This window comes from Coffea arabica, chromosome 8c, assembly GCF_036785885.1.
Source record: "Coffea arabica cultivar ET-39 chromosome 8c, Coffea Arabica ET-39 HiFi, whole genome shotgun sequence".
Taxonomy (NCBI): Eukaryota; Viridiplantae; Streptophyta; class Magnoliopsida; order Gentianales; family Rubiaceae; genus Coffea; species Coffea arabica.
Genome location: NC_092325.1, coordinates 42,333,380 through 42,360,545, shown reverse-complemented (window position 1 = coordinate 42,360,545; position 27,166 = coordinate 42,333,380). Strand labels below are relative to the sequence as shown.

Below are 27,166 nucleotides of genomic sequence, written 5' to 3'. Positions count from 1 at the left end.
CACATACAGTGGCAAATTGGTAAGTTCATTGTGGTATATTTGATCTTGAATGTCTGCAGTTGGCTAAAACAGTTATACCATCACAAACTACCTTCAATGCTAAACAGATAAACTTTGTGAGACTGGAAATTTCAGATTATTAGTGGTGAGGGCGAATGGAAAATGATAACACGGAAAAGTGAAAACAGTTATCTCAAGAAAAGAGGATGTGTGTCTGCGTTAACCATCAAAGGTAGGCCATGCAGATCCATGGTAATGACTGATCATAATGATAAAAGCTTTTATACCATGGTGGGCAGAAGCAATGGTGTCTGTCACCCAGCTTAGACTTCAACTCATGATTAAGAAGAATTCCAAGCCTTCTAATTTCTGCAAGGTGGTGAAGTAAAAGCACTCCAGTTTCCGTGGAGATGCGACTGCTCCCAAATGCATCGTCCATTTCTCCAACCTTCACTAGCAAACAATTGAGAGTTGAGAAAATACAATGGCCTTGTTCTCGAATGCTTTTAATTGTGTAAAAGTTGGTTTTAGAAAATCAAAATAAAAAAGCACCAAAATAGTTGCTCTGGATTTTTAGCTTTTTTTAGACTAAAAAAAAATTTCAAAACTCAGGATTTAAACATGAGAACACAACACAATAAATTTTTCAAAATCAGAATCTATAATTAGGTTTTGAAAATCAATTGAGAATAAGGCCAAGAAATCAAAACGAAGTATGATACTTTAGAAACCAGCCCTCAGGGGCTTGGTCTGGTGGTTGAGGTTGCTGAAGATGGAGCCTCAGGTCCCTGGTTCGAACCTTGCTGCCAGCAAGTTGCTGAGGGTGGTGAATAGTCTGCGGGGTCCACTCCCTGCGGGACACACCTAAAAAAAAAAAAAAAAAAACCAATTAAGCTTAACCCACTAAGAAATAACAACCAATGAGTAGAATAATTATCAATAATGCATGAAATTGTTTGCAAATTTTTTTTAATATTCAATAAAAATGTTTCTAATAATTTTTTATTTTTTAACCATCCTTTCAAAAATTTTTTGAGAATAAATAATATAAAAAAGAAATATAAACAATATTTATAAGCATCAATCAATCAAGGAGGAGTACGATGCCGTTTCCTCCATCCATTTCCGGTCAGTGTTTCCAAATGTTGGATGCAGAACTTTTGCGCATATAAATTGGCGCGGGTTTCAAAATACATCATTTAAAATACCTCCGTCCCGCCCCTCCCCTTCCCTTCTCTCTCTCAATCCCCTTTTCAAATTGTTACAGTGTACCCTACCGCGTTCAAATGGAAGACATAGACGATGCCGGAGAGAAGTCAAGCTTCGTCGTCGGCCTCATCGAGAACAGAGCCAAGGAGGTTTTATCGATACATATTTCACTTTGCGATTTTCCGGTTTAACTGAAACCCGTAAAATGCATGTTTGAATACCAACAGAAACATGAATGTGAAATTTTCGAAAAATTTATACCAAGTATCTACTTGAATTCCACTGATCACATCTCAAAATTTCCTTTTTTCGTATTTTGCGCTCCTGAATTCATCTGAATGTGTTAGCGATGATATTAGTTTGGTGAATTTTTCCTGAGGAAATATTTCTCGTTGTACGATGTATATATGCTGCTAAAAATCGCATCGCTTTTCCTTTTGCAATACGCTCTCGTGTTTGTAAAACCTACACGGATGTATCTGAATCGTTTGGTGTCGGATTTTGTAGATACACGTAACACGTAAATACAAATTTATTAGTGTTCAATTGTGTGGATTACCTGTAAACTTAATAGTACATCTCTAATACGGTGATGGTTAAAGCTGCCATAAAATCTGTTTCTCAATAAATTAAGTTGAATTATTGATCTTCTATTAGAGACACGTTTTCTAATTGCTGGGAACAATTCTAAACACAAAAATGGAATTTTTTTTTTTTTTTGAGGGTATTGCAACCTTCGATCTCAGTATAAATCATAATACATTTGATTTATGCTTTGACATTTTATACTGAGATATAATTTTCAACCATGACCTGATTTTGTATACCTTCCCCATTGTTTTGTTTCCAAAGATGTTCGTTTCAGTTTATATTTACAGGTTTGACAACAAAAGAGAGTTTCAATATGATCATATAGTAGTATCAACTTTAAAAAAATTCATTCTGTTAATCTTATCCAGAGGAAGACAGAGAATACACCTGCTAATAATTATGATCTTGCCAGCTGAATTCATTTAGTGACTAATGCTGAAAATTATCATGCCTAATTGGCTGTAGTAATCTTATATCTAGGTTGGAGTGGCTGCTATTGACTTGAGGTCTGCTTCTCTGCATCTCTCTCAGTACATCGAGACAAGTAGCTCCTACCAGAATACAAAGACCATGCTGCAGTTCTACGATCCTATGGTCATTATTGTTCCTCCAAATAAGCTGGCAGCTGATGGTATGGTTGGTATCTCAGAATTGGTTGATAAATTTTGTACATCAACAAGAAAGGTATGACCCCTGTCTCCATGTTTATAGAAGTGTGTTTGTTTGCTTGACAGAAACTCCATATTTTTAATGTCCAAGGACATAACAGTATCTGCTTATTCTGATGGCACAGGTTATAGTGTCTCGAAGTTACTTTGATGACACCAGGGTAGTTCTTAGACTCTCTTTTCTCAATTACCTAGTTAATTTTGGATTATAAGTATATTTCCAACCACTTTGGAGAAATATTCCAGGGGGCTGTGCTGGTAAAAAATTTAGCTGCCAAAGAACCATCTGCTCTTGGTTTGGATACCTACTACAAACAATATTATCTTTGCTTGGGTGCAGCTGCTGCGACTGTCAAATGGTACTAAAGTTTTATTTACTGCTTCTAGTGATGCTTGAAATGTCTATTCCACAAGCATGAACTGTGCTGTTGTTGCTGGCATCTGATGTCCTCTTAGTTATTAATATACCAATGAATCTAGCAGATCTATGACCATGAACATGACTTCATTGATTATTGATCTTTAAATTTGTTGCAACTAATGCACCTTTACTTACAGTCTTGTACCTGGGAGGATTTGTGATAAAGTAAACTTTCACTCTTGTGGTGAACTTGAGATGGTTGTAGAGCTGATCTTGAATTGTACTGTAAAATAATACAACAAATACGGTAAAGTAGCAAGGAGCTAACAATAGTTCAAGAGGAGACATAAGATATTGGTGTTTGGCATTTCATGTATTCTGTTTCCACAGATTTCCATGGCACATGTCTTGTTACGAGTTAAGCCCTTGGCATTTTGATGATGTCCTGTAGTCATGAATGCCTTTTAAGCCCTTTTCTTTTTGTTGTAGGTAAGGTAAAATTGTTTCTGAGAAATGGTTTGCTTCAATTTTATGCAGGACTGAAGCAGAAAAGGGAGTGATCATCACAAACCACTCATTGTCAGTATGTATTTTGTTTATTATCTGCAATGAAATATGAGCAGTAGATGCTACCATTGGGAAAATATTCTAGCAAATTGCAGAATGAATAAAATTACAGAAATTCTGGACCTTTGACTTCTTCTCCTAACCAAACTTAGATAGTTGTGAAGAATCAGAATCAGTAATGATCCAGTTCATATGTGGTATTCTCTGCCATAATCTGCATGAGAGGTTATCTTACATTTATGCATTCGAACACATTAGTGGTCTTGGTGGTTCTCACAAATATGTTAGTGAAGCAATGATTGCTTACCATGTCAGAGAAGGTTGATTGAAGCAGGAGACCATATATAAAGATTAGATAAATGGTTCTTTTACAGATATGATTATGTCATTTGAAGTTATTGTGGAGCCTAGTTGCATATCTGAAGTAACATGTTTTCTTGGTTTAGTATGTTTTACATTGGTGATGTTATGGGTCTGCTTTCATGATTCCTGCAAATTTGGCGTGCTCAAGTTCTGTTGAAATCAAAGGCACTTTGTTAAGCTTTGGTGTCCCATATAGAAAGAGGAGATTGAGTTTTAGATGTAAAAATATTACATCTATTCTACAATCACAGTCAATTTCAGTGTCTTGTAATGTCCTCAGTCTTTTTGCTTTATGGCCAGAAATTATCCTAACCGTGGATTTTCCATTTCTCAGGTTACCTTTAATGGATCATTTGGTCACATGAATATTGACACGACTAGGTCATTTTCTTAACTGGATGTTGGACAATTCTTTTTTATGACAATTTTGTATCTATGCATTCCCATACACATGCAATTCGTACATAGAGCTGTTTATATGCATATTTTCCCTATCTGAATATGGTGTAGAGGTTATTGAAGGAGATAATCAGCATGTTTCCATTTAAATTTAAGATTGTCAAGCTCAAAAGTGCTGCATTTCTGTACAACGTGTTTTATTTCTTTACTGATGACAGTGTCCAGAATTTGGAAATCATTGAGCCTCTGCAGTCCACCCTCTGTGGTACAAACAACAGAAAGAGAAGCTTGTTTCAGATGCTAAAGGCAACAAGAATAGTTGGAGGGTATGTTTATTACCTGGTCTCCAAGTTGTTAAAGAATTCATGTTTAACTAGTGCTTATCAAGGAAGTCCCTAGCTTTGACATGAGCAAGTGGTTGTACTGCCTCTCTCTCTCTCTCTCTTTCTCTCTCTCTCTCTCTATTTTTCCAGTATTATGGGAAGAAAAATTGTATATTAGTCTCAGTAGCTTGTTGTTTGCTTAGGTGGAAATGTCAATTCACAGAGGTAAAAGAATTTGCTGTTGTTTTTTAAACTATCTATGCTGCATACTTAAACTTAAATTGATTACAGAACCTCTAACATTCAAGTATGCTACTAGGTTTGTTGGCTACAACAAGGGACGCTTTTATGTACCATTGCTAATTTTAGCATATTATTCACCTTGGATCATGCTTTCAGGTTTAACATGACTGGATTTCTTGATATCTTTTTCGCAGGACTAGACTTCTGCGAGCCAATCTTTTGCAGCCTCTGAAAGATATTGAAACTATCAATGCTCGACTTGATTGCCTGGTCAGTATCCACAAAGTCCATTAAAACAAAAACAAGAATGGATGCTATCCACTATTGTTTTTATAGTCAATAAACATGAGTTGGACAAGTTCTGTAACTTCAAATAAAAGAAAGGTATAACCATTTGGTATAAATCCTTTAATAAGATGTTTTTGCTGAAGCACATTATTTTTTTCATTTTTTTGGCAATAATGCTGTCTTGTGATGTAAGGCCATATTTTTCGTGTTCTGGTTGGGCATATACTAAGAAGCAAGAATATAGTGATTGAGAAAGGTCTTTTGAGCAATTTGAACAGTAATGAATCTCAAAAATTGAAACAAGAAATTCTCAAATGTATTACAAGTCTATGCTATTAAATTAGTAGTCATCTTCTAGATGCTGGAAACGTGACACAGATAATGGTATTGCTGGCATATTGTAAGAGCCTTGTAGAATTGATTAGTTAAATGGGCTGGAATGCAATCTTTAGAAATCTCCATTTCATGAATGCGTTATATGAACTAGTGATTAAGGCGCACACAATGGGTGTGTAAATAATAATTATTGTATTATTTGTAAAATGAGTTTCATAAAAATTCATTCATTGAAAATAAATTTGTTAATGAATTCTATGAAAATAAGAATCTATAGATGAGTAGTTTTTTAGTAGTTACCTATAAATAGGGGTAGTTACTAAAATGAATAACAATTCTATTAAAATAAGAAAAAAAGAAAATATTTTGAGTATGGCTAGACCATTTTTCCCTTTATTGCAAGGGTAAAAAGACAGTTCAAAGAGTGTCAAAAAGGTTGACCCATAAAGGAGCTCATGCCATATATAAAATAAAATGTTGAAAAATTTCCTAACTGGTAGGATGTTGCTCTTACATCAGTAGCATGGTAGAATCAGTAATTGTTGTCCACTCACATAGAAGATTAATTAAATGCCCTTTAAACAGGATGTATCACTGTTTTTTTCCTCACCAGAATTTGAGATGTTCTATGGTCAATTAAATCAACTACTTCATCCTTGATCACGTGAATCCCCTAAAATTGAATAACTTTGATTTCTTTCAACTGAACTTCAAATATAGTCATATTTATACCTATTTTGTCATATTTTCCATTATAAGTTCTAGTTGTTCTGTTTGATTAAATGGACTAAAAGTATTAAGCTTTTTACTGTAGGATGAGCTTATGAGCAACGAGCAGCTGTTCTTTGGCTTGTCCCAGGCTCTTCGGAAGTTTCCCAAAGAGACAGGTAACTGTTAGAGTAAAAAAGGGAAGTGGAAAAATCTCCTATCTGGGAAAAATGACTATCCACTCTTTCTCCAGATAGGGTCCTTTGCCACTTCTGCTTTAAGCCAAAGAAAGTTACTAATGGAGTGCTGGCCATTGACAATGCAAGAAAGAGTCAAATATTGATATCAAGTATTATCCTACTCAAAACAGCTCTTGATGCATTACCACTCCTCTCGAAGGTGCACTGTGAGTCAATCCTTTTTCCTTTTTGGTGGGTATGGAATACTGTATTGGCTAACATCCACATGAATTTGTTCATGTCAGGTCCTTAAGGATGCCAAGTGTTTTCTACTGACAAATATTTACAAGTCTGTTTGTGAGAATGAAAAATATGCTTCCATAAGGAAAAGGTAACTTCCAAGTCAACTTCTACTTTTCTAAGATTATACATTTCTTTCTGCAGCACATGTGCTTGAAAGTAAAATGGGAGGAATAGATGAAATTCTTATTAGATATTGCAGTTTTGTGTAAGAGATATGCATACAACTACTTGAAAAAACAGAAGCACATACGGTTTTCTTTCGACTAAAACTGGTATATGATGCTGGGTAAAAGGAAAAAGTTATGATAATCATTGCGAATCGAATCTGTTCCACATCTTGCCTTTAATCAACCATGGAAAACCAGAGCTTCTCCCTCTCATTTCAGACTGGACTGCCCAAGATTTTGTTTTCACATGTCCCCTCATTCCAGTTCCACCCCTCTAGCTTCATCCTTACTCTTTTAAGATTTGTTGCCACTCTAGGTGGCCTATTCACTTGCTTAATCAAATGTGGATGTAGTTATACGAAACTGAATCCATAGCATGTATGACTTTTTATACGTTCTCCATTGATGATGTCAGCATTATAAAAGAGTTGCACGTTTTGACTAGCAATACGTGATCCAGTCTGGAAATGCTACAAGGTTTACCATACTGTCTATAATGCATCATGAAAATTGGTGTAAATCATTTCCACATTGCATGTTAAAAAGTACTTCCATGATTTTCAAATCTGGCAATCTACAAACAACATTCCTCGAACTTATATTTGTAAAACCAATATGTACAGAATTGGGGAGGTGATTGATGAAGATGTGCTTCATACCCGTGTTCCTTTTGTTGCACGAACACAGCAGTGTTTTGCTGTCAAGGCAGGAATTGATGGACTTCTGGATATTGCAAGGAGATCTTTCTGTGACACCAGTGAAGGTTTGTGTTTGAGTTATATATTTTGTTTTGTTTTCCTCTCAGAATGTGTGACTCTGATGGTCCTAATTGGTGTCAAAATAGCAGCTATACACAACCTTGCAAACAAGTATCGTGAAGATTATAAGCTAGCAAATCTGAAAATCCCTTTCAACAACCGACAAGGGTTTTACTTTAGCATTCCACAAAAGGACATCAACGGAAAACTTCCAAGCAAATTCATACAGGTGTTCTAGTGATATATACTTCTTATTAAAACTATTGCCAGGTCATTTTGCTAACTTAGTAAATGCTTAATGTACAAAGCAGGTCGTGAAGCATGGAAATAATATCCATTGTTCTACTTTGGAACTTGCTTCTGTGAGTTTCCTGATCATCACATGCTGTAGTATCCATTTGTTAAAATGTAAACTATACTGTGATTTGCATCTATTGGTTCTGAAAACTGCAACCATTTTAGCTTCTTCTTCTTTTTTCTTTAACCTTTTTAAGGCGATGAGCAACACACTACCTGTGTGATTGTGGTCACCTTTTCTTCAATTAAAAGAAAAGGTCAAGCTGCAAAGTTTTTGAAGCTCTCGTTAGCTGGACAATGGAGGAATACAAATTTGGGTCTATTCTACAAAGTTTCTTGGTTACTTAAAGGGGAGAGTTGGATCTTGACAGTCATATTGGACTATTTAATCAATTGAGTTGAGAATTATCAAGTTAGCTTCCACTGAATCATTACTTTGTGATTTCAAAGAACTGCTTCTGCCTATTTGTTCCATTTCCATGTCTTACAAGATTTTTTTTCATTTTCACCCATAGCCTGCTTATCCTTTGCTGGGTGACAGTGGAAGCATTATCCATTCTGATGTTCTGTCTGTGTTGATTGTTGCTTTTTAGCAGAGACACTTATGAGTAGAGTATATTTAGTTCTGCCCAACCTGAACCACTAAGCTTTGCCACCTTGTAATGTTCAAGGAGATGGTTTAACTGTTGGCATTGAAGTATAAGCTTTGCAGTTATGCTCTTTGCTTCAGATAATACTTGAAATCCTTTTGATCATTCTCCTCTTGTGGCATGAAACTAACAGTTGAACGTAAGGAACAAGTCTGCAGCTAAAGAATGCTATACAAGGACAGAGCTTTGCCTGGAAGGTAGATTGATAGCTAAATTTCAAAATCCTTTGATTTTCTTTTGCACATCAGTTGGTTCTGTTGAGTTGAAAAGTGAACTCTTTGGAGGGAGAATCTTTCATAATTAACCTAGCAAATGAGGGGACATTACTTGAACATATTAGGCCAGTTTCATTTGTTCATGATTTGAAATCATCACTTACTGCCAGAACTTTTGTTTCATTTGGTTTTTATCAGACCAGCTTCAAGCATAATTATTTTGTTTTTGGAGCGAGAAATAATCTTCTCATGAGTTCATTCTTCAATATTGTTTTCCCAAATGTGCTAGTCAAACTCTTCATTTGGTTTTATAGCTCAATTTCTTATATCAATCTAGTGAACACATATCACCAGGAACAAGCATTGCCAACAGGCACATGCTTTGTGCTGTTTAAACATATTAAACAGTTCTATTGTAAGTTATTGTGCTGGCTTTAGTATGTCTGTTCAACTTCTGATAGAACCACTATAATGATATAGTCTCAATCACTTATTTGCAATTCTGGCTTTCTTTATCTGATTGAGGCAACTATACAATTTCTTTTGGTATAAACATGCAGAATTGATGGATGTCATACGTCAAGATGTATCTGTGCTTACCCTTCTTGCAGAGGTCTTATGCCTCTTGGATATGATAGTTAACTCATTTGCTAACATGATATCAACTAAGCCTGTTGATCAATATACTAGACCTCAATTTAGTTGTAAGTACTTCAATTAGCTGTCTTGATACTTATTTCTTGTGGTGATGAAAGAATGATTGATTTTTTTCACTTGGTAGATGATGGCCCGCTGGCAATTGATAGTGGAAGGCACCCTATCCTAGAAAGCATCCATAATGAGTTCATTGTATGTCATGGATAGTCTTAACTGAATCTTGCCTCAAAATTAAATTCATCTAGCCTAACTTCTTCTTCTTCCTCTCTCTCTCTCTCTCTTTTTTTTTGGGTGCAGCCTAACAATATCTTCCTTTCTGAAGCATCAAACATGGTAATTGTTATGGGCCCGAACATGTAAGAAACTTATTCCAGGAAATCTCTTTGGCCACACATTCTTAGTTAAGAATCCTTAGGAAACTGTTCTTTGAAGTTCTGATGTTATAATACAACGAAATATTTGAGCATCAATAACCACAAAAAGAATTCTTCTTAAGAAGTTCGCTCTCATCTTGAATGAAGAATTGTCTTTGAAATTCATCTAAAATCTGAAATTAGTGCTCAGTGTTTTTGCTATTTTACTTTGTTGAGGCATTAACATAATGTTGATATCATGATATAAATTTTGAATTTTTCCTCTTGTATTACAATTAGTGCATACCGCAGTAGCTGAAAAATTGTCCTTCAACCAAAGCCACTAAGATTACATCATTTGCAGAAAGTTTTAAAATTCGAGTTTTTTCAAATTGACAATGATATGGGAAACTGAAGACGGGAACATTGGTACCCAGATCAATTGGTTTAATCAATTCTAGTTTTGAATAGTTTTGAAGAAAATGTGGAAACATATTGGTTCCGAGGCTATAGACAACATTTCTTTATGTTTCTTCCACAAATTTGATGAAAAGACTAGCTTTTAAACACCTAAAATGTGGAATTAAGTCAAAAGTGATGGAGCTAAAGAAATAGAATACCTTTGGTCAACTGAGTCATCTGGGTCTGACAAGATGGTTCCAAACACTGGCTCAGCATGAATTCAAATTTCATATCTGACAATTCCTGGCGAAGGTAGTTGAACTGGCTGTCAAAACACTGTATGACAGTAAGGACATGAGTTTGTATTAGAAAACTTTTGCTTAATTGACTTCTGCTAGAAAATTTGCAATGAAGTAATTATTTGCAGCATGCACACGTGTTCTCCGACTGCTAAGCATTTTATAAAAGCAACCCAGAGAGAGTATTTGGAGTCACTATAAGAAAAAAATTGCAACTAGCTGGTGTGATTGCTCATTTTGAATTTAGTATAGAGACAACTTGAGTTTTCCAAAGCAAAATGCCAGGAAATTTTTTTTTTTTTTTTAAATGTAATGAAGATTCAAAAAGCCTACTGGCTGTCTCTGTACTTAATTCATTTTCAGTTAATTTCCTAGAGAGGAGTTTTAGACCTGCATAATAACCATCTTTAAGAAGCTTCTGTTGGTACTTCTTGCTTAAACTCATAAGCATAATACTGCAGCATAGAGTAAGTGTTCTTTTTCCTCCAGGGTACATAAACAAAGAGAAGGCAGATTTGTGTAGCTTTTCAAACAGTGCACTTTCATTTTCTTTCCCTCTTTCCTGAGTTCATATGCACTTGGAAAGAGGCCATTGTTGGGGCCACTTGACAATTTTCCTTGAATCATTCCCTTAATGATCCTTCTATGTTTCCTTTAGGAGCGGAAAGAGTACATACCTTCAACAAATTTGTTTGATCATAATCCTCGCGCAAATTGGTTGCTACATCCCTGCCCGCTTTGCTACTGTGAGGATAGTTGATCGCATATTTACAAGGATGGGAACCATGGACAACCTTGAATTAAACTCTAGCACGGTACTGAATTTCATTTCCTAATGTTTATAACCTTGTTTTTTATTTCCTATGTTTGTGGTAGGCACATATACATAAATTCCTCTCAGCCCATTATCCCATAAAAAGCTGATCCTGTGATGTACTTTTTAATCTTCTTATTCTTTTAGTCATAATCACATAATTACACTGTTAAACTCATCTTTCCTGATATATGGCTGCTTAGCCCAATTTTAGTCGCTAACCTAGAAAGTAACAGCCAATCCTTGTACGAAATTATGTTATTCATGTTATGTGCAACTATTGCCCTTTTCTTTTATTTAGCTGCACTTTATTTTCTACATTTAACTCTACTGATTTCACCAACTTATGGTCCACGGAAGTGATAGTAAAGTAGTTCCTGTGATATATTAATTTATTTTTATGTTGTCAAAGCTTACTCAAATATTTATTGGATCTTCATATTCCATTGATTGAATACTTACCCAATTATAGTTTACAATTGAAATTATAATGTGGGGTTGAAAAAATAACCACATGGGAATGTTGACTTCTAAATGCAAAAACTATTGCGGTAGTGTTTTATGTCTACCTTGTGATCTTTGAAAGAATATGCAGCTGTTATCCGTTCAAGCTGTCCGCTTAAAGAAAGGGTGATACATATTTACTGTTCATTCCTTTAGTGAGAAAAAAAAAAAAAAACTCATAGCTCGTAGGGTAACAAAATTGGTTGCAAACTTTAGATGACCACCAGGGGAGAAAGGCCCTAATGATTATTGCATGCTGTCTTAGTGCAGTTTATGATGGAGATGAAAGAGACGGCCTTTATTATGCAGAATGTCTCCCCTAGGTATGTGAACAACGAGCACTGAAACACAGATTGGCTTCAGTAAAGATGTAAAAGTTGACTTTATGATGAAAACAGGAGTCTGATTGTTATGGATGAACTGGGGAGAGCGACTTCTTCCAGTGATGGATTTGCAATTGCATGGAGCTGTTGTGAGCACCTGTTATCACTGAAAGCGTAGATTCCCTACTCAACTCCTTCTTCTTAGCGAACTGCATTGCTTCCTTTTTATCATTTTAAATCATTCATTATGGCATTTGTATTTGAAACCATCAATTCTGTAAGCATTTAGCAAAAGAATATTGACCATGATGAGTAGAGAGTTAAGACGAAGTTCTTTGTATTCAAGTGCAAAATATTTAATGTGTTGCTTCTGAAACCAGTCACTTATTTGTGGTGCCGCTGCAAGAAAAATGTTCTCAGTGTCTTGATAATGGGAATTCCTTTGGTGTACCTTTTTCAGTTCTTGGTCTCAGGCCTTATGTAAGCAATCATCCGTCTGCATTAGAAAATTAAGTGGAATATACTCATTTATTTTGGAGAAATCACAATGCGGCTCACACTTGTAGGCTTTGAACTTTAGCGTTGCATCTTTTTGGATTCTTTTTCTAGTATTAATTCTGAATAATCTAAATTTTACCATTTACATAAGATGGAATGCCAGCAGGGTTCAGGATTTGGTGCTATATATTTCTGCTGATCATTTTGGAGTTAAATATGGTTTAGTAAGAAGAAAATGACAACATAATTAACTTTTGTGAACTCTGCACTAATCTTTTGGCTTGTCTGAATTAGAAGATAAAGGTTGCTTAAGCAACGTTTGGTAGGCCAATTGTTCTTTAAAGTTATCTGTCGTTTGGCCTATTTGGTATTTTTCTCACAAATGTATTGTACTGATGGTGTTTGTAACTTGTCAACTTGTAATGAAAAAGCATCCAGGCCTGTGTATTAAGTGGCAGACAACTAAGTAGCCTTGAAACTCTATCTATCTTTACACTTTCGAGTTTCTTCTTGCTTTTACTGTTTTGGTTGTATGTCAGGTATACCATATTTGCTACTCATATGGAGAACTTATCAGAACTTGCCACCATTTACCCAAACGTAAAAATTCTTCACTTTCATGTTGACATAAAAAACAACCGTATGGATTTCAAGGTATCAATTTCCTTTAAGAATTTTTTTTTTGAAGGGGTAAAGCTGCTTCTTTTGTTATTCACTCATTTTATTTGACCAGTTTCAACTAAAAGATGGACCACGACATGTACCACATTATGGGCTGAAATTAGCAGGAGTAGCTGGATTACCTAGTTCAGTGATTGAAACTGCCAAAAGCATCACTGCAAAGATTACAGAGAAGGTGATTGTCTGTTCATAATCTCATCATTTTTGGGAATTCAGTAGATGCAAACAGGATGAGCATAATTGTTCATGATGCTGCCCTGTGACCTTAGTCTGTCATGGTGGCTGCTGGACCACATTAGATAGCTATAACCTCGTTTATCTGGCTTTTATTTCACATTGGCATCAAACTATTGTGAACTCTCTGATGAAGAAATACAATGGGAAAAACTAACAGATATCAACTTTAAGAACTAAAACATATTCAGGATATTGAATTAATACTGAGATATTAACTTGAAAGAGAAAACCTGATTCAACAGTTATTCTATTACGAATACTGTGTGCCTAGCTTAGTGTAATGTTAGTGTTCTTCGTTACATTTATAGTACTGTCAACTATAGGTCTTCAGTATAATGGGAGATAGCTGGCTCCATGCTGTGATTTTGATGAGCTTTATATACCTGGTTTAACATATGGAAGAAAACAAAGAAACATAAAAACCGAAAGTTTCAAGAAATTACTGGGAAAAAACTAAAGAGAAGTAAAACCATAGGAGTTGTGCAATTCTCTAAAATGAAGCCTTATCTTGAAGAAAAGGAAAAAAAAAAAAAAGAAAAAAGATAGAAGATGGGACCGACTTACAATAGGCATATTCTGCTTTTTCTTCCGCGCCACTGCCAGCGGTTAGTTTATACAAGTAGGTTGCTAAAACTATAAATTGCTATATGTGTGTGTGTTTGCTTGCAGGTGGCTTGTTTCTTTAAAATTAAGGATCTGGAACCGTAGAGGCAATTGTACATTTCAGTTAAATGTTCTCCTAATATTGTGTTACTGCTCAACATGCAACTGGTGTAGAACTTAAATAAGGAATTAGTGGTCTGTTTGACTATGAATCGTCGTTGTCTATGATGTCAGAATAATAGAAAGTTTGTTTGGTAATTCTTTCACGTTTAGGTATTTACATAGGCATCTTTACTCGTAACATGCACAATACCACACACATTTCTTCACTTTGCTTAGCATCTTGCCTTAAACTCCTTGTAGCATAATTATGCTCTTCGACTAGCTGAAGACACATGATTTTGAGGCAAAATTAGCAGTACAGATCTGCAGAGCATCGCTGTCTTGACTGTATTTTAATTTGTCCTTATTTTCGTATACAGGAAGTCAGAAGAATGAAAATAAATTCTCTACAATACAATGACATCCAAATGGTTTACCGCGTAGCTCAACGCTTGATGTGTTTGAAATATTCGAATCAAGATGAAGATTCAATCCGAGAAGCATTGCAAGGCCTCAAGGAGAGCATCCTCAATGGAAGCCTATAGTTGCTTTCTCCCATGTATTGGTAGGTTTTTCTAGTGCTTTCAAATCTTAACTAGTACAATTAGAAAGGTTATTCGAATTTTCTTCTTGTCAACTTTAACTGAAAACACTTGATACTCACAACCGAAAATTGAGCATATTTTGATCTAACCGGCGCATTAAAACGTGTAAAGGCGAAGTTGAATCAGTATTGCATCCGAACTGGCACACTACCCGAGAAAAGGGAATACTTACAACTGTTTCGTCAAGGTTTTGGATGTGCAACAGACCAAGAGCGAGAAAGCCCGGAACGTTCATTTTGGTAATTTGCCCAACCAATGCCTAATCCCATTGTCCATTCTCTCCCCTTCTCTAGAAACAGTCAAAGTCAATAGTTGAAAAGAGCATCAAGAATCCAATTTGGGCAGTTTACCCGGGATTAAATATCCAATCATCAGGAGCAGTTATCAAACAAGGAAGTAAGAGCACCGGCCAACGATATTGATCTGCTTGAGTAAATGGTGTTAAAAGTAGTCAGCACCGCCTTCACCCCAACCAGCAACTTCAAACCCGAAAGACTGTGTAGTCACTCGAACAAAGAAGAGCGCAAAACCTTTTATGCGGCATGTTGACTCGTAAAGCTTGCCTCGCCTTTGATCGTATGCTTGTTTGCAAAATGATCAAACTGCACTCGCAGAGAGTCAAGGCGACTAACATTACCGTGCAAATGTTAAAATGAAGCACCCTATTCGGGCAGAATTGCCGGAAAGATGACAAATAATTCCACATTTTTCACACAAACAGGTTAAAACAATCTCAAACTGTTTGTAAGCAATGATGCCTAGACATGAAGGATAACGGCCACCAATGTCAAACTCTTGGGACAAAAAATCAGTGGTCACTTTTCTTTTCCATCTGTGCTTAAGGATATGAAGCAATATTTCGAGAAATTCAAATATAAATCTTAAAATCTATTAGTTATTTTTTTAAGCAAGACCATTGAACTAGAAAAAGATCAGCCATGTCGAAATTCAGCTTGCACATACGCCAGAACAGTGAATAATTGTTAACAACATACAAACGACTGTTAGCTGGAATTACTACAGAAACTGTCATTTTTATTTAATACTTGAAAAGTATTATAACTGTTACAGCAGGGCTAAGTGGATCTTCAGCGATGTTATGAAGACCAAGAAGTCACTAATAACACAAGCATACAACACACAGTCTATAGAGCCAAACAAGGGCTTCCTTGCCCAAAAACCTTAAAGTTGAGTAGTACAACCCTTTCGCCAGGACGCCAAAATTGTGAACCTTCGCAACCTAAGGACCTGCAGAAATCATTAAAATGACAAAATCAATTAATACGTGCACGAGAGAGGCAGGGGGTACAGGTTTAGGCGCCTGAGTATAATGGACAACACTTTATTTGTTATATCTCTGATTTTCAAACTACTTCTCAGTATTCTGTTGTATTCTTATTAAAACAGGAAGCCATGACAACCACCACCAAAAGAATCTCGTTATGGAATTATGCCAGATAAATAATTTCAATACTCCCCAACTGAATGAAATACAACACGTTTCTATAAAGGAAAGCCAAGTAAATGTAGAAAAGAAAAGCAGATGATGAGAAGCTAACAATAATCTTGAACCTAGAGTCAGCACCAAACTTGGTGAACAAATCTTGCATCCACTTATTGTGCGAGATCAAAAAGAGCTTTAAAGGTATCTATGCTTTAGAAGGAAGAATGCCATTTTTTGTTGCATATACAGAAATTTACTGCAGTAATGAGAAAAGAAGAAAACCCCATAGGCTAGAGTTTGCCCAGCTGATGGAGTAAAAAAAAAAACCCTAGCAAGGATGAGGAGTACTTTCTCAGCATCAACTTCAGAATAGAAAACCATAGAGATTTGACATCCCAAATAAACACTTCCAATTGTTGTACGACCTGTTAACAACTGATACGCAATCTGAAATCTCCACTTAGAGAGATTAATGCAAGCATGAATGACTACAACAATAACAATTCATTTAGCAAGTACAAATATTGCTTACTGTAGTTGCAAAATTTCAACCCATTATTCAGCATCTATACCACATCAGAAATTTTATCTTGTATTTGGGTAACCTTTTCAAGTTAGTAAGTATGAAAGATGTCATCTCTGCATCTTCATCCAAAATCATATGCACTACCAGTTCAATAACAAGCCATCTAAAGATATCTTCAATTCCAAACACACTAGAAGGCTACGCATGAACACCCCCAGTATGTAAATAAGTTCAATAATTCAAAATAGCAGACGTTTTGAAATAGGAACCGCCACCCACACCTCACATAAAATTAGTATTAGTAAAACACCTAAAAACTCCCATTTAACACAACATACAAACATCGGGGAACAAAAATACCACAAGATAAAATTCAGTCCGCAATTAATCTTCCAACGCATATGAAAGTCTAATGGTTAAACAAAGAAAGAAGCTTTTTTTTCCCCCTTCAAAATGTATCGCATAAAACAATATCTTGAACAGAAATGAATCAATTACCATCAAATTTCCTACGCAGGAATCATCCCAGTTTTTCGGGCATAAGCAAATATACCACCAGCTTCAATTACCGGGCCAGCATCCCCAATGGGCTTCAACTTATACTCTTTCCCAGTGGTATGATTGATCAATTTGTTATCCGCAACCTCAATTGTCACCACATCTCCAGTCCTACATTCCTCACACAGTCTCCCTTCTGATTCCAATGGATAAATTTCTCCAGTCGCCACAGAATTCCTGAAGAAAATCCTCGCATAAGATTCCGCCACCACCGCTGCCACTCCTGCCGCCCCTAGCGCCACCGGGGCGTGCTCACGGGAAGACCCACATCCGAAATTATCACCACCGATGACAATGGAGTAATTCGATTTGAATTGGCCGGGTTCAACAAAACGGGTCTGGTAGGAAGAGGGAAGTCCGATTAGAGCATAGGACCCGAGCTTTTTGTATTCTTCCGGGTTGGAGGGGACCAGGGTAAGATACTCAGCGGGAATGATTTGGTCGGTGTCTAGGTTGTCGCCGACAACGTAGCAGACGCCGTGAAAGGTGGAAGCGGTGGCGGTGGGAGGAGGAGTGGAGGAGGCGTTGGGGGGAGTGACGGCGGAAAGGGGCTTGTGTTGGAAATGGGGAAGAGCAGAATGGGAAATGAGGGGTTTAGTGGAGGGGTAGTTTGGGGAAATTGAGGGGAATTTGAGGACGGACGGTGGGGAGAGAGGGGTGGTGGCAGCGGTTGAGGTGGCGCGAAATTTGGCAGTGGCGGTTGCGTTTGATGGGATGATTGAAGCTGAAGCCGCCATTTTGTGAAACGTGTTAGAGGCGTATTTTAGTGGGTGTTGTGCGTGTTTTTGTGCTCTCTGAAAGAAGTGCGGCGCCTTGGGGCGTTTCTTATACGGGCTCTGGCCTGTGAGGGCTTCTTTCTTCTACCCGGATCAAGGGAAGCGCCGCCAGTTGACGAGGACGACTGATGGAACCCACCGGTGTACTTTTAGTTCTTGGTTTCAAGTTTTTGTAAGATGAACAAAAGGTTTTGGGTTAATTTCAGGAACCTCCATTTGAGGTTTTTGGGAATTTTATTTATCACCCCTAAACTGTAAAAAATAATTACTTGCTTTCTTTATTTTTGACTCTTTATAGCATTAACGATTCATGTCAAAATAAACTATTAAAAAACTCATTTTTGGATAAAGATATTTTCATTTCAAAACTGCCTTTGTCATCTTACTTTTTTTTTTTTTGTCAAATTTAAAAGTATACTTAGAAAAGTTTGAAATTAATAGACAAATAGTGAAAATGTGTTACCATCCTTGATTCCTTGTGAACAGTGTTCAGCTGAGCGATTTTTTCGTGGGGGCTGCCTGCTCATCTTCTTTTTATTTTGTGGTGCTTAAATTGTGTAAGTTAATGTATTTGACTATTTGTATGCAATTTTAAGTTGGGTAAATTTTGATTAGGCCCTACAGAATAGGCCAAAGTTTCAATTCAGCCCTTCAAAAGTGAATTAGGCCTAATTAAGTCCTCCAAATCGAAAACTTGGCTCCAAATAAGCCATTACATCAACTAATGTTTGGTTAATAACCTTGAACTAATTTTAGTGTTAATGCAAAATCCTACTATTTATTCTAGAAATTTTGAAGCAATTAATTTCTTTCTTGAATGTGCTAAAATGAATGAAATTCATTCTTTTAATCTAAATAGTTTTAGCTGCTATTCTGAATCTTCCAAATCTTATTAGAAGAACAATGGTTTTATCCTTGTTAGTTTATTTAGGTCCGACATTAATTACTTCAAAGTCCCTAAAGAATTGGTATGATTTTCCATTACCGTTATAGTTTGGTCAAATGCTATTGACCACGCATATATGTTTGAATTTGAGGGCTCATGTGAGACAAATTTTCTAATTTAGAGGGCTTAGGCAGCACTTATTCTCTTTCAAGGGGCTATGTTGACACTTTATCCATTTTGGAGGTCCTAATTTAAATTCACCCTTTCAAGTTTTATAATTTACTGCTAGTTTGAGAACTAATTGATACTAACCAATTAACTTTGACAAACCTCTGATATACCTGAGCTTGATCCGTGTTTAGGTACCTTAATTTTGCTTAAATGAGTTACCTTGACTTGATTATGACCTCGTCAAGTTTTAACAAGTTTTCAGTATTTAATTTTCTACACTATTTAGTTTTAGCTTTTGTTGAGTAATACATTAAAAATAATATGTAATCATTCATGATAATACATTATTGTTTCTTTCAGATGAAGATAAAATGCACAACACACCAACTTGTCTAGAAATTGTTCGATACGGTCGCGGGTCAGAATCTGATCAAAAAAATCCCGCATAGAGGTACAGGCTACATTTGAGAGTGGTAGAGATCGGTCGCAACTTGTTTCAATTTATTTTTGAAAAAGAGAAGGACATGGAATGGATATTGAACAAGAGGCCGTGGATATATGATGGTCAACTTTAAGTCCTGCTGAAGTAGAGAGCAGGACTAGAGGAGAATGAAGAGGCTTTGAGTAAAATTGTTATTTGGGTCCAGATGTGGAATGTCCCGTTACATTGGGTCACGAAAGAGGTTGGTAAGAAAATAGGAAGCATATTCACTAGAGTAGAGAATGTGATCATTCCACAGGGGTAAGGGAAAGAAGGTAAACACATAAAAGTTCTCACGGAAATAGATCTAACTGTTCCTTTATCGAGAGGGGGTTATGGTTAAGAGTTGTGGTATGATGAGATGGATTGAGTTTAAATATGAGAAATGTCCAAATTTCTATTTCTGTTGTGGTTTGATTAGGCATAATGAGAGGAGCTGCAATAGTAAAGGTTTTAATAAGGATAGAGAGGCTCAGTATGGGAACTGAATGAGTGCTAATTATCTTCGAAGTCCTAATAAGAAGTATAGGAATGGGAGGGAGTTTAAGAGGGCTGAGAGTGAGGAGCCTCAAGGTCAGGAAAGGAGTGATGGCAGTGGTTCTGGCAACAAACTGCCTCTAACTTACATGGATGCCTTCTATAATGGGGAGGAGATGAGACATAATGGGGAGAAGGGAGGAGAAGCGAACTAAAGGAATGGGAGGGGTAGGCATAGAGAGGGAGCAGAGGGCTGAGGGAGTAGGGAAGAAAGGAAGAGGGGACCAAACAGATCTGGAGAAGGCTTAGGGGGAAGGGCAAAAGGAGCAGATGGAGGGCAGGCCTGGGGAAAAATCAGTAGATGAGGTGGACTTAATGTGGATTGACGGTGAGAAGAGTGGAAATAGGGTAAAGGGGGAGGGTACGGTGGTACAAGAGACAGTGATAGATAAAAAGAAACTGAAGAAAAAGGAGGTAAGGGGAAAAGGGAATCACAAGGTTAATAAGAGTTGGAAAAGGTTGGTACTGGAAGTAAGTAGAAGAAAACCACTAATGGAGGTCAATAGGGATGTTGGTGATTATGGCAAAGGGAAAAAGAAAATGGAACTGATGGATTGGGAAGAAAGGGAGGAATAGGTAGGGAAGGAAAATAAGAAAAAGTGCAAAACTGGAGTGGAGAGTTGTGAGGGGACAAACTTTTATGAGAGGATGGAGTCCACCTTAAATGGAGTCCACCAATAAGAGCTATAGTGTGGAACTGTTGAGGTATAGAGAGTCCCTTGATAGTTCCCCAACTGAAGGAGTTTATAAAGCTCCACTCTCCATCCTTGGTGTTTTTATCAGAAACAAAAAAGAAAAAAAGCTATTTGAATAATGTGAAGCAATGGATAAAATTTGATAACCTTTTTGTTGTTGATCCTGTGGGATTGGTTGGGGGTTTGGCAGTATTCTGGAAGAGGGAATTGCAGGTTAAAAAGTGTTGTTCACAAGTTTTACCATCGAATTGATTATTGTTGATAAGGAAGCAGATGTAGAGTGGTGGTGTGTCTATGTTTATGCTAGTGCAAATGCCAGGATTAGGAGAGAGCAGTGGAAGGTCATAGCTAGAAGGAGTTGTATTTGGGGTGAATCATGGGCTATTATGGGAGATTTGAATGATATAACATCAAATAATGAAAAGTGGGGAAGGAGGCACAGAGCTGATATGAGTTTCCAGGATTTTAACTCCTTTATAAACAACAATGAACTATTGGACATAGGTTTTGAAGGAGTTCCCTGGACTTGGTGTAATAACTGGAATAGTGAGAGAGGGGTAAAAGAAATTATTGACAAAATTTTAGGCAACCAAGGCTGGATAAAGAAGTTTGAGAAGGCAAAGTGTACTCATGTTGAAACTGAGGCTTTTGATCACTATATATTAGTGTTGGATACTAAACCTCTAGAGAGGAGGTGGAGGAAGAGGTTTATGTTTGACAGGAGATGGTTGTAGCAAAGGGATATAGGGGATATTATTGAAAAGGCACAGGGAGGACAGCAGGGGGATCTAGGATGTTAAAGGTACAAAGAAAAATCAAACAGGTCAGGATGGATTTACTTAGTTGGAGCAAGCAGCATTTATGCAATTCAAAAAAACTGATAGAGGAGGTGAAGTAGGAAATAAAGGAGGTTAAGGAACTAAAAGGTAATGGTTATATGATCAAGTTAGCTAGCCTAAAGAGAAAGCTGGCTGAGCCTTATAAAAAAGAGGAGATATATTCGACTCAGAAGGCTAGAGTTAGATGGTTAAAAGAAGGGGATAAAATACCAAGTATATTCATGTGAGAGTGACAGGTAGGAGGAAATGGAACAGGTTAAGTATATTAAAGTGTAGGTCTGATGATTGGTATAAGAATGAGGAGGAAACATGTCAGGAAATAACTGACTATTTCCAGTAGATCTACACTACATAGGAGCTTGAGGACTTTGCTGAGATACTAGAAGAAGTTCCACAGACCATCACTGAGAAGATGAATAGTGAGCGAACCAGGAAAGTTACAGAGCAAGAGATTAGCAAAGCAATCTTCTCGATGCATCCACACAAGTCCCCAGGACCAGATAGTAAGTCTCCAATTTTTTTTCAAAAATTCTGGCCAATCATTAAGGCCCTGTTTGGAACCTTGGTTTTTAGTCAAGTTTGTTTTCTACTAGTTTTTTAACAACTTTTACTATAAGAACCCCAAAAAACTTCCAAAAACTCACGGCTCCCTTGTTACACTTAAAGAGGACGACGTCGTTTTTCACTTTCCCTTTCAGTGCCAAACCCACACTTGCAGTAGACTCTTCACTGTGCATTTTGAAATCATAGAAACCTTGCCCTATACAGTAAATTGCACCCCAACTCAGCTGAGCAATTTGACGAAGTATGGAGCCGATCGGAGCAATTGGACGCGGCGGCAAACAACTGGAGCTGGTGTTAACCCATTCATTGTTCTTTGTGTGGTACAAGCTGAAGGTACCGACGGACTTGGAATGAGCAACCAGCTGAGGAAAGTGCGACCTGCTGTGTCTATCCCTCCATCACGCTCGGCCTCTAAGATCATGGCTGGAACGAAAAGTGTTTAAGGAAGACTGCTGTGCTTCCATTTAGGTTGATTTCCTAAATCCCATAACTTTGAATGGAGGTTCACTTGTGATTGATTTTTTTTTCGCCCGTGAATTCTAGTCAACAGTGCATTTTATATTCGTTGATTACCTCTTACAATATGGCGTACTAGTCTCTTGGATTAATTTGAATTTTGGTATTAAATATGCTAATTTCTTGAGAAATGCTGCTTTGTTAGTTTGACAACCAAGTTGATTGCCCTGTTTAGTATTGATTACTGTTGAGTTGATAGCTAAGTTAAATGAATTGTTCCACCACGCTCTGTTTTGGACATGCTAGTGGTATGAAAATTGCTCTCTGTTTTGAGAAAGGCTACTGATTAGTTCACGTTTGATGAGTGCCATGGGTTGATTAATTTGGCTCTGTGTTAATTAATTCATTCAGGTTGCTCTGTAAGAATTAATTTGGCTGCTGAGTTCATTAAATTCTCTCTTAAATTTGGCTCTGTGTGTAAATTAATGTTGGAAGCTGAGTTGATTAAATTTTGTGTTAAAGGTTTGCCTACTAGAATCTTTGAATTTTAAGAAGCCAGTTATTGATAAAATCTAGGAAAAATCGTCCAAAACGTCTCCCACATTTTGTAAAATGACTTTTTTCGTCTCTCACTTTTAAAAGTGTAATTTTATGTCCCTTACATATTCACATCGGTCAAATTTAGTCCCTAACTAGGTTTCCGATCATTTTTTGATCGGAATCCATCTCATGCAAGACACGTGATCATTTTTTAAAGGTAAATTTGTCAAATTATATTTTACATAATCTGATCTGTAGTTCTCCACATTTTATAAAACAAATTTTTTCGTCTCACATTTTATAAAATGATTTTTTCATCCCTCACATTTCACAAAATGAATTTCTCAATCCCTCACATTTCAAAAAATGAATATTTCCATCCATCACTAATTATGTATGTGAGTGAAACCCTAAAAAAAATGTGTGTGAATACATTTTGTTTAAACACATGTATATGTCTATTTGATTTTGTTTAATAACACGAATAGCATAAATATATGCACGTGTCTATTTCATTTTACTTAACAATACGAATACCATATATTATACTTGATCATTTGATTTCATTTGGTATTAGCCAGTAAATAATCTTGCATTCATTGTCAAATTGGCCAATAAAGCTATTTTCAGTCAAAATACAATAAGAATATGCAAATTAAAGTTCTATTGGTAAATATTAGTCATAATTATTCAAAAAGAGAAGATAGTCCATAAATTGGGGATCAATTATATACATGTGTTTATACTATTATTATTAAGCAAAATCAAATAGACATATACATGTGTTTAAAAAAATGTATTCACACACATAATTAGTGAGAAATGAAAAATTCATTTTTTGAAATGTGAGGGATGGAGAAATTCATTTTGTGAAATGTGAGAGATGAAAAAAAATCATTTTATAAAACGTGAGGGACGAAAAAATTTATTCTATAAAATGTGGAGGGCTATAGATCAGATTATGTAAAATATAATTTGACAAATTTACCCTTAAAAATGATCACGTGCCTTGCACATGATGGATTCCGGCCAAAAAATGATCGAAAACTTAGTTAGGAACTAAATTTGACCGATGTGAATATGTAAAGGATATAAAATTACACTTTTAAAAGTGAGGAACGAAAAAAGTCATTTTACAAAATGTGAGAGACGTTTTGGACGATTTTCCCTAAAATCTATAAAAAAAAAAACTTTTAATTTCCTAATTCTAATCAAGTAGTCCAATTAACATTCTTCTTGACTCTTTGGATACACCCTTTTCCCTGTCCATATCAGTAAGAGTAGATTACTTAATACTGTATAAAAAAAAAGAATAAAAATAAAACTAGTCATGGCTGAGATGTCTGAAATGAACCACTGCTTGTTTATTCTAAGGTTAATTAGGCCTAAACCAATCAATGATGCTGATTTTATCCTCTATTTGTTGTCTTTTCACGTTTTATTTCCATCAAAGGTTACCTAACTGCTTGGGTGGGAAACTCCATGCTTGCACGAATGCAAAAGATAGTTTGAGGAGGCTCATTAACTTGTAATCAACTTTTTGGTTGTTCTTGCGGCATTAAGAGCTGCTTCAATAGTTTTCCCCTGCTTTTGACTTCTTTACCTTGTATGAAGCTGAAAATTTTTAGACTCATTTGTCCTTGTTATATAGAGGAGCTCTAAACTTCTAGTATTTGCTTTTTAATGTTTTGAATATGGAATTTCATCTCTTTCTTTAGCGTATTTTTTTGTTATGTTATACATTTAGGTAATTAAGCTATATCCTTTAATTTGAGATATAGGCATGCATTCTTTTGTTAACAGGTTTATGCCGCCGCGCACTAGGTCCATTTCTAAAGGTTTGTTTTCGGGGTAAATTTTTCTGTTATTGCATGTCGGACTGTTAGTAACAGTAAGGGCTGATTTTCGCTTCATCTCACAGTCAAAAAACTCATACTTGGCGATCCTGTTAGCACTGCTTGGTCAGAGTGTGGAGAGAACGACTTACAGCTTTGCATCACCAATTATTTCAAGGTATAATTTAATTCGTCTCTTTTTGCAATTGTGGCAACTAATTTCACTGGTTAACTATTTCCTTTTAGTTGTTCATGGCTGCCCTAATTGTTCATGGCTATTATTACCACGATTTTCACCTATATTACTTCACTATGTATTGTATATGTATTGGGCCTATAGATGGCTGTCAATTTCTGTTTAGTATCTTTAACGTCCAGTTGTCGCTAATCTTATTTGTCCTACATAAAGTGTAAAAAATAAATGGTTGGTAAGGTTGGTTCATCAAGGCAAGGTCGCGCCCAATTTCCAATTAAGCGAGAGCTTGAATTTGCGGAGTATTTGGTTGAAATGAAATGAAGTAATAGAATGAACAATGGCAACTTAAAGAGCGAGGTCTTCCCGGCAATTGTTGATAAATTTGCCAAAAATGGATGCCACTTTGATCCAAATCAAATCAAGACGAAGTATTATGCATTAAAGCATCTCACACAAGAATATAATCGCATGCGGTTGAGGGTGACTGGGGCCGGATGGGATCCCCTCTTCCAGACTGTAACCATGGACGAAAGCAAATGGGAAGCTATGATTAAGGTAGAAAAATTAATTTTTGTTATTCATCATAAGCTTATGAAGTGTAAAAATTGTTTTTTTAACATCTTCTAATGGCTGATTTTTGGTGTTAAATGTGTAGAAGAACCCATCTTTTGAGACATTCCACAACAAAGATTGCCGTGTCTTCTACATGTTATCGGAGGTGTTTCATAAAATGGATGCCCAAGGTCGATATGTGAGGGACTCAAACCAACCACCAGTAGACATCAATGATGAGATAAGGGCGAGGCAAAGTCAAGCATATCACAATATGGGTGGCCAGGACCCGGAGCACGTGGACCTGACTGATGAAATGATCCCTCCTGTGCCTCCAACTGGGAAATCAGATGCCAAACATTCAAAAAGCAAAGGCAAGGGGAAGAGGAAGACTCCGGAATCTTCATCCCTGGGGACGGCAACCTTCCACCTAGTCTAAGTCGCACCTCTTACAATAATGTCATATCTTGGATGGATGCGACGTTTGCTTTCGATCGAAGCACCTCCAATAGCGTAAATGCCCTACCACCCCCACCTGCTGCTCCTCCAGCCCCTCATCCTCCGATTTACGTGGATGATGACCCTTTCTTGGTGACACATGCCAATGCAACCTTAAACAAAATAGCAGGCTTGCCGGATAAAGTATTCATTACAGCAGCTGTGAAGTTGGTTGAATCTGCTGACCATCGGAGGATGTTTCTAAGTCAAGTGAGTGATGTTAGGAAGCGGTTATATACACTAAGTATTAGGGGGCGACCTAGACAATTGAGACCTGCATGTGCCTATAGGTTCATCATCAGTTTGAAGGACATTAGTTTGTATGTTTTCATGTAAAATATTTGTATTTGTGATTTACAAAGGATTCTGGTTTTCCTTGTTGGGAAACGAACTTGCACTGGGTTGTCTTATTGCCCAGTTTGGATCATTTTAAGACGATTTGATAAACTTTCGGCATTTCGAATATGCACTTTTTGAGACAATTAATAATAAATAGGATTTCTACTTTAACATAAGAGTTGCTCCAACTAGTTCACATATTACTTGCATTGAGACATTTTAGCCTTATCCTGTACTTTATTTCTCATGCAGGTGTTTTGTCTCTAAAGAGGATAAACGGCCAGTGCTCCGCCCAATTTTAGACTGAATTTAGATGATCCAGAAGATGCAAGGAGAGCCATAACTGCTGTGTTGATTCTACAGTGGCACTTTCAAACCCATCAAGTTCCAAGGACAAGGCAGAGGGTCCACACGAGTGCCTTGACTGGTCAGAGTTGGGTTGAGAATCTACTGGGGGGAAAGTGCATTAGGATGCTTAATAACATGTCTATGAATATGCCTACATTTATTTAATTATGCCGGATATTGCGAGAAGGTGGATACATTACTGAGGGCCCCTGTGATAAAGTG

The 27,166-nt window shown here is 36.6% G+C and overlaps 3 protein-coding genes and 1 long non-coding RNA gene across 6 annotated transcripts; 2 read left to right on the top strand and 2 right to left on the bottom strand.

Annotated features, from left to right (window-relative positions):
• Positions 1-47: 47 nt before the first annotated feature.
• LOC113705440 (uncharacterized) lies at positions 48-11,136 on the bottom strand. The gene is made up of 4 exons (XM_072062967.1): positions 11,014-11,136; positions 10,256-10,373; positions 723-864; positions 48-448 (listed from the first exon to the last, which is right to left on the bottom strand). The coding sequence occupies exons 2-4, from the start codon at positions 10,326-10,328 to the stop codon at positions 331-333; spliced, it is 333 nt and encodes a 110-aa protein (XP_071919068.1). The 5' UTR covers positions 10,329-10,373; positions 11,014-11,136; the 3' UTR covers positions 48-330.
• LOC113706193 (DNA mismatch repair protein MSH4-like) lies at positions 1,135-14,791 on the top strand. Of its 3 annotated transcripts, none has more exons than XM_072062963.1 (24): positions 1,135-1,358; positions 2,281-2,484; positions 2,594-2,629; positions 2,715-2,827; positions 3,367-3,412; positions 4,094-4,140; positions 4,377-4,484; positions 4,919-4,994; positions 6,163-6,235; positions 6,310-6,455; positions 6,541-6,626; positions 7,329-7,468; positions 7,550-7,692; positions 7,775-7,825; positions 8,544-8,607; positions 9,186-9,329; positions 9,407-9,474; positions 9,580-9,638; positions 10,995-11,151; positions 11,925-11,977; positions 12,053-12,151; positions 13,015-13,129; positions 13,209-13,331; positions 14,479-14,791. In XM_072062963.1, the coding sequence occupies exons 1-24, from the start codon at positions 1,287-1,289 to the stop codon at positions 14,641-14,643; spliced, it is 2,388 nt and encodes a 795-aa protein (XP_071919064.1). In that variant the 5' UTR covers positions 1,135-1,286; the 3' UTR covers positions 14,644-14,791. The 3 variants fall into 3 exon arrangements, with proteins under 3 accessions (XP_071919064.1, XP_071919067.1, XP_071919066.1); XM_072062965.1 differs by having other exon boundaries at positions 1,136-1,358; positions 7,553-7,692; XM_072062966.1 differs by lacking the exon at positions 9,186-9,329.
• An 851-nt stretch (positions 14,792-15,642) lies between these two features.
• LOC113703986 (3-isopropylmalate dehydratase small subunit 1) lies at positions 15,643-18,195 on the bottom strand. The gene is made up of 2 exons (XM_027225554.2): positions 17,172-18,195; positions 15,643-15,951 (listed from the first exon to the last, which is right to left on the bottom strand). Exon 1 carries the CDS (start codon positions 17,966-17,968, stop codon positions 17,183-17,185), a length of 786 nt encoding a protein of 261 aa, XP_027081355.2. The 5' UTR covers positions 17,969-18,195; the 3' UTR covers positions 15,643-15,951; positions 17,172-17,182.
• A 4,143-nt stretch (positions 18,196-22,338) lies between these two features.
• On the top strand, positions 22,339-25,756 carry LOC140013198 (uncharacterized). The gene is made up of 3 exons (XR_011820264.1): positions 22,339-22,648; positions 24,958-25,014; positions 25,098-25,756. It is a non-coding gene; the product is annotated as an uncharacterized lncRNA (long non-coding RNA).
• Positions 25,757-27,166: the final 1,410 nt, after the last annotated feature.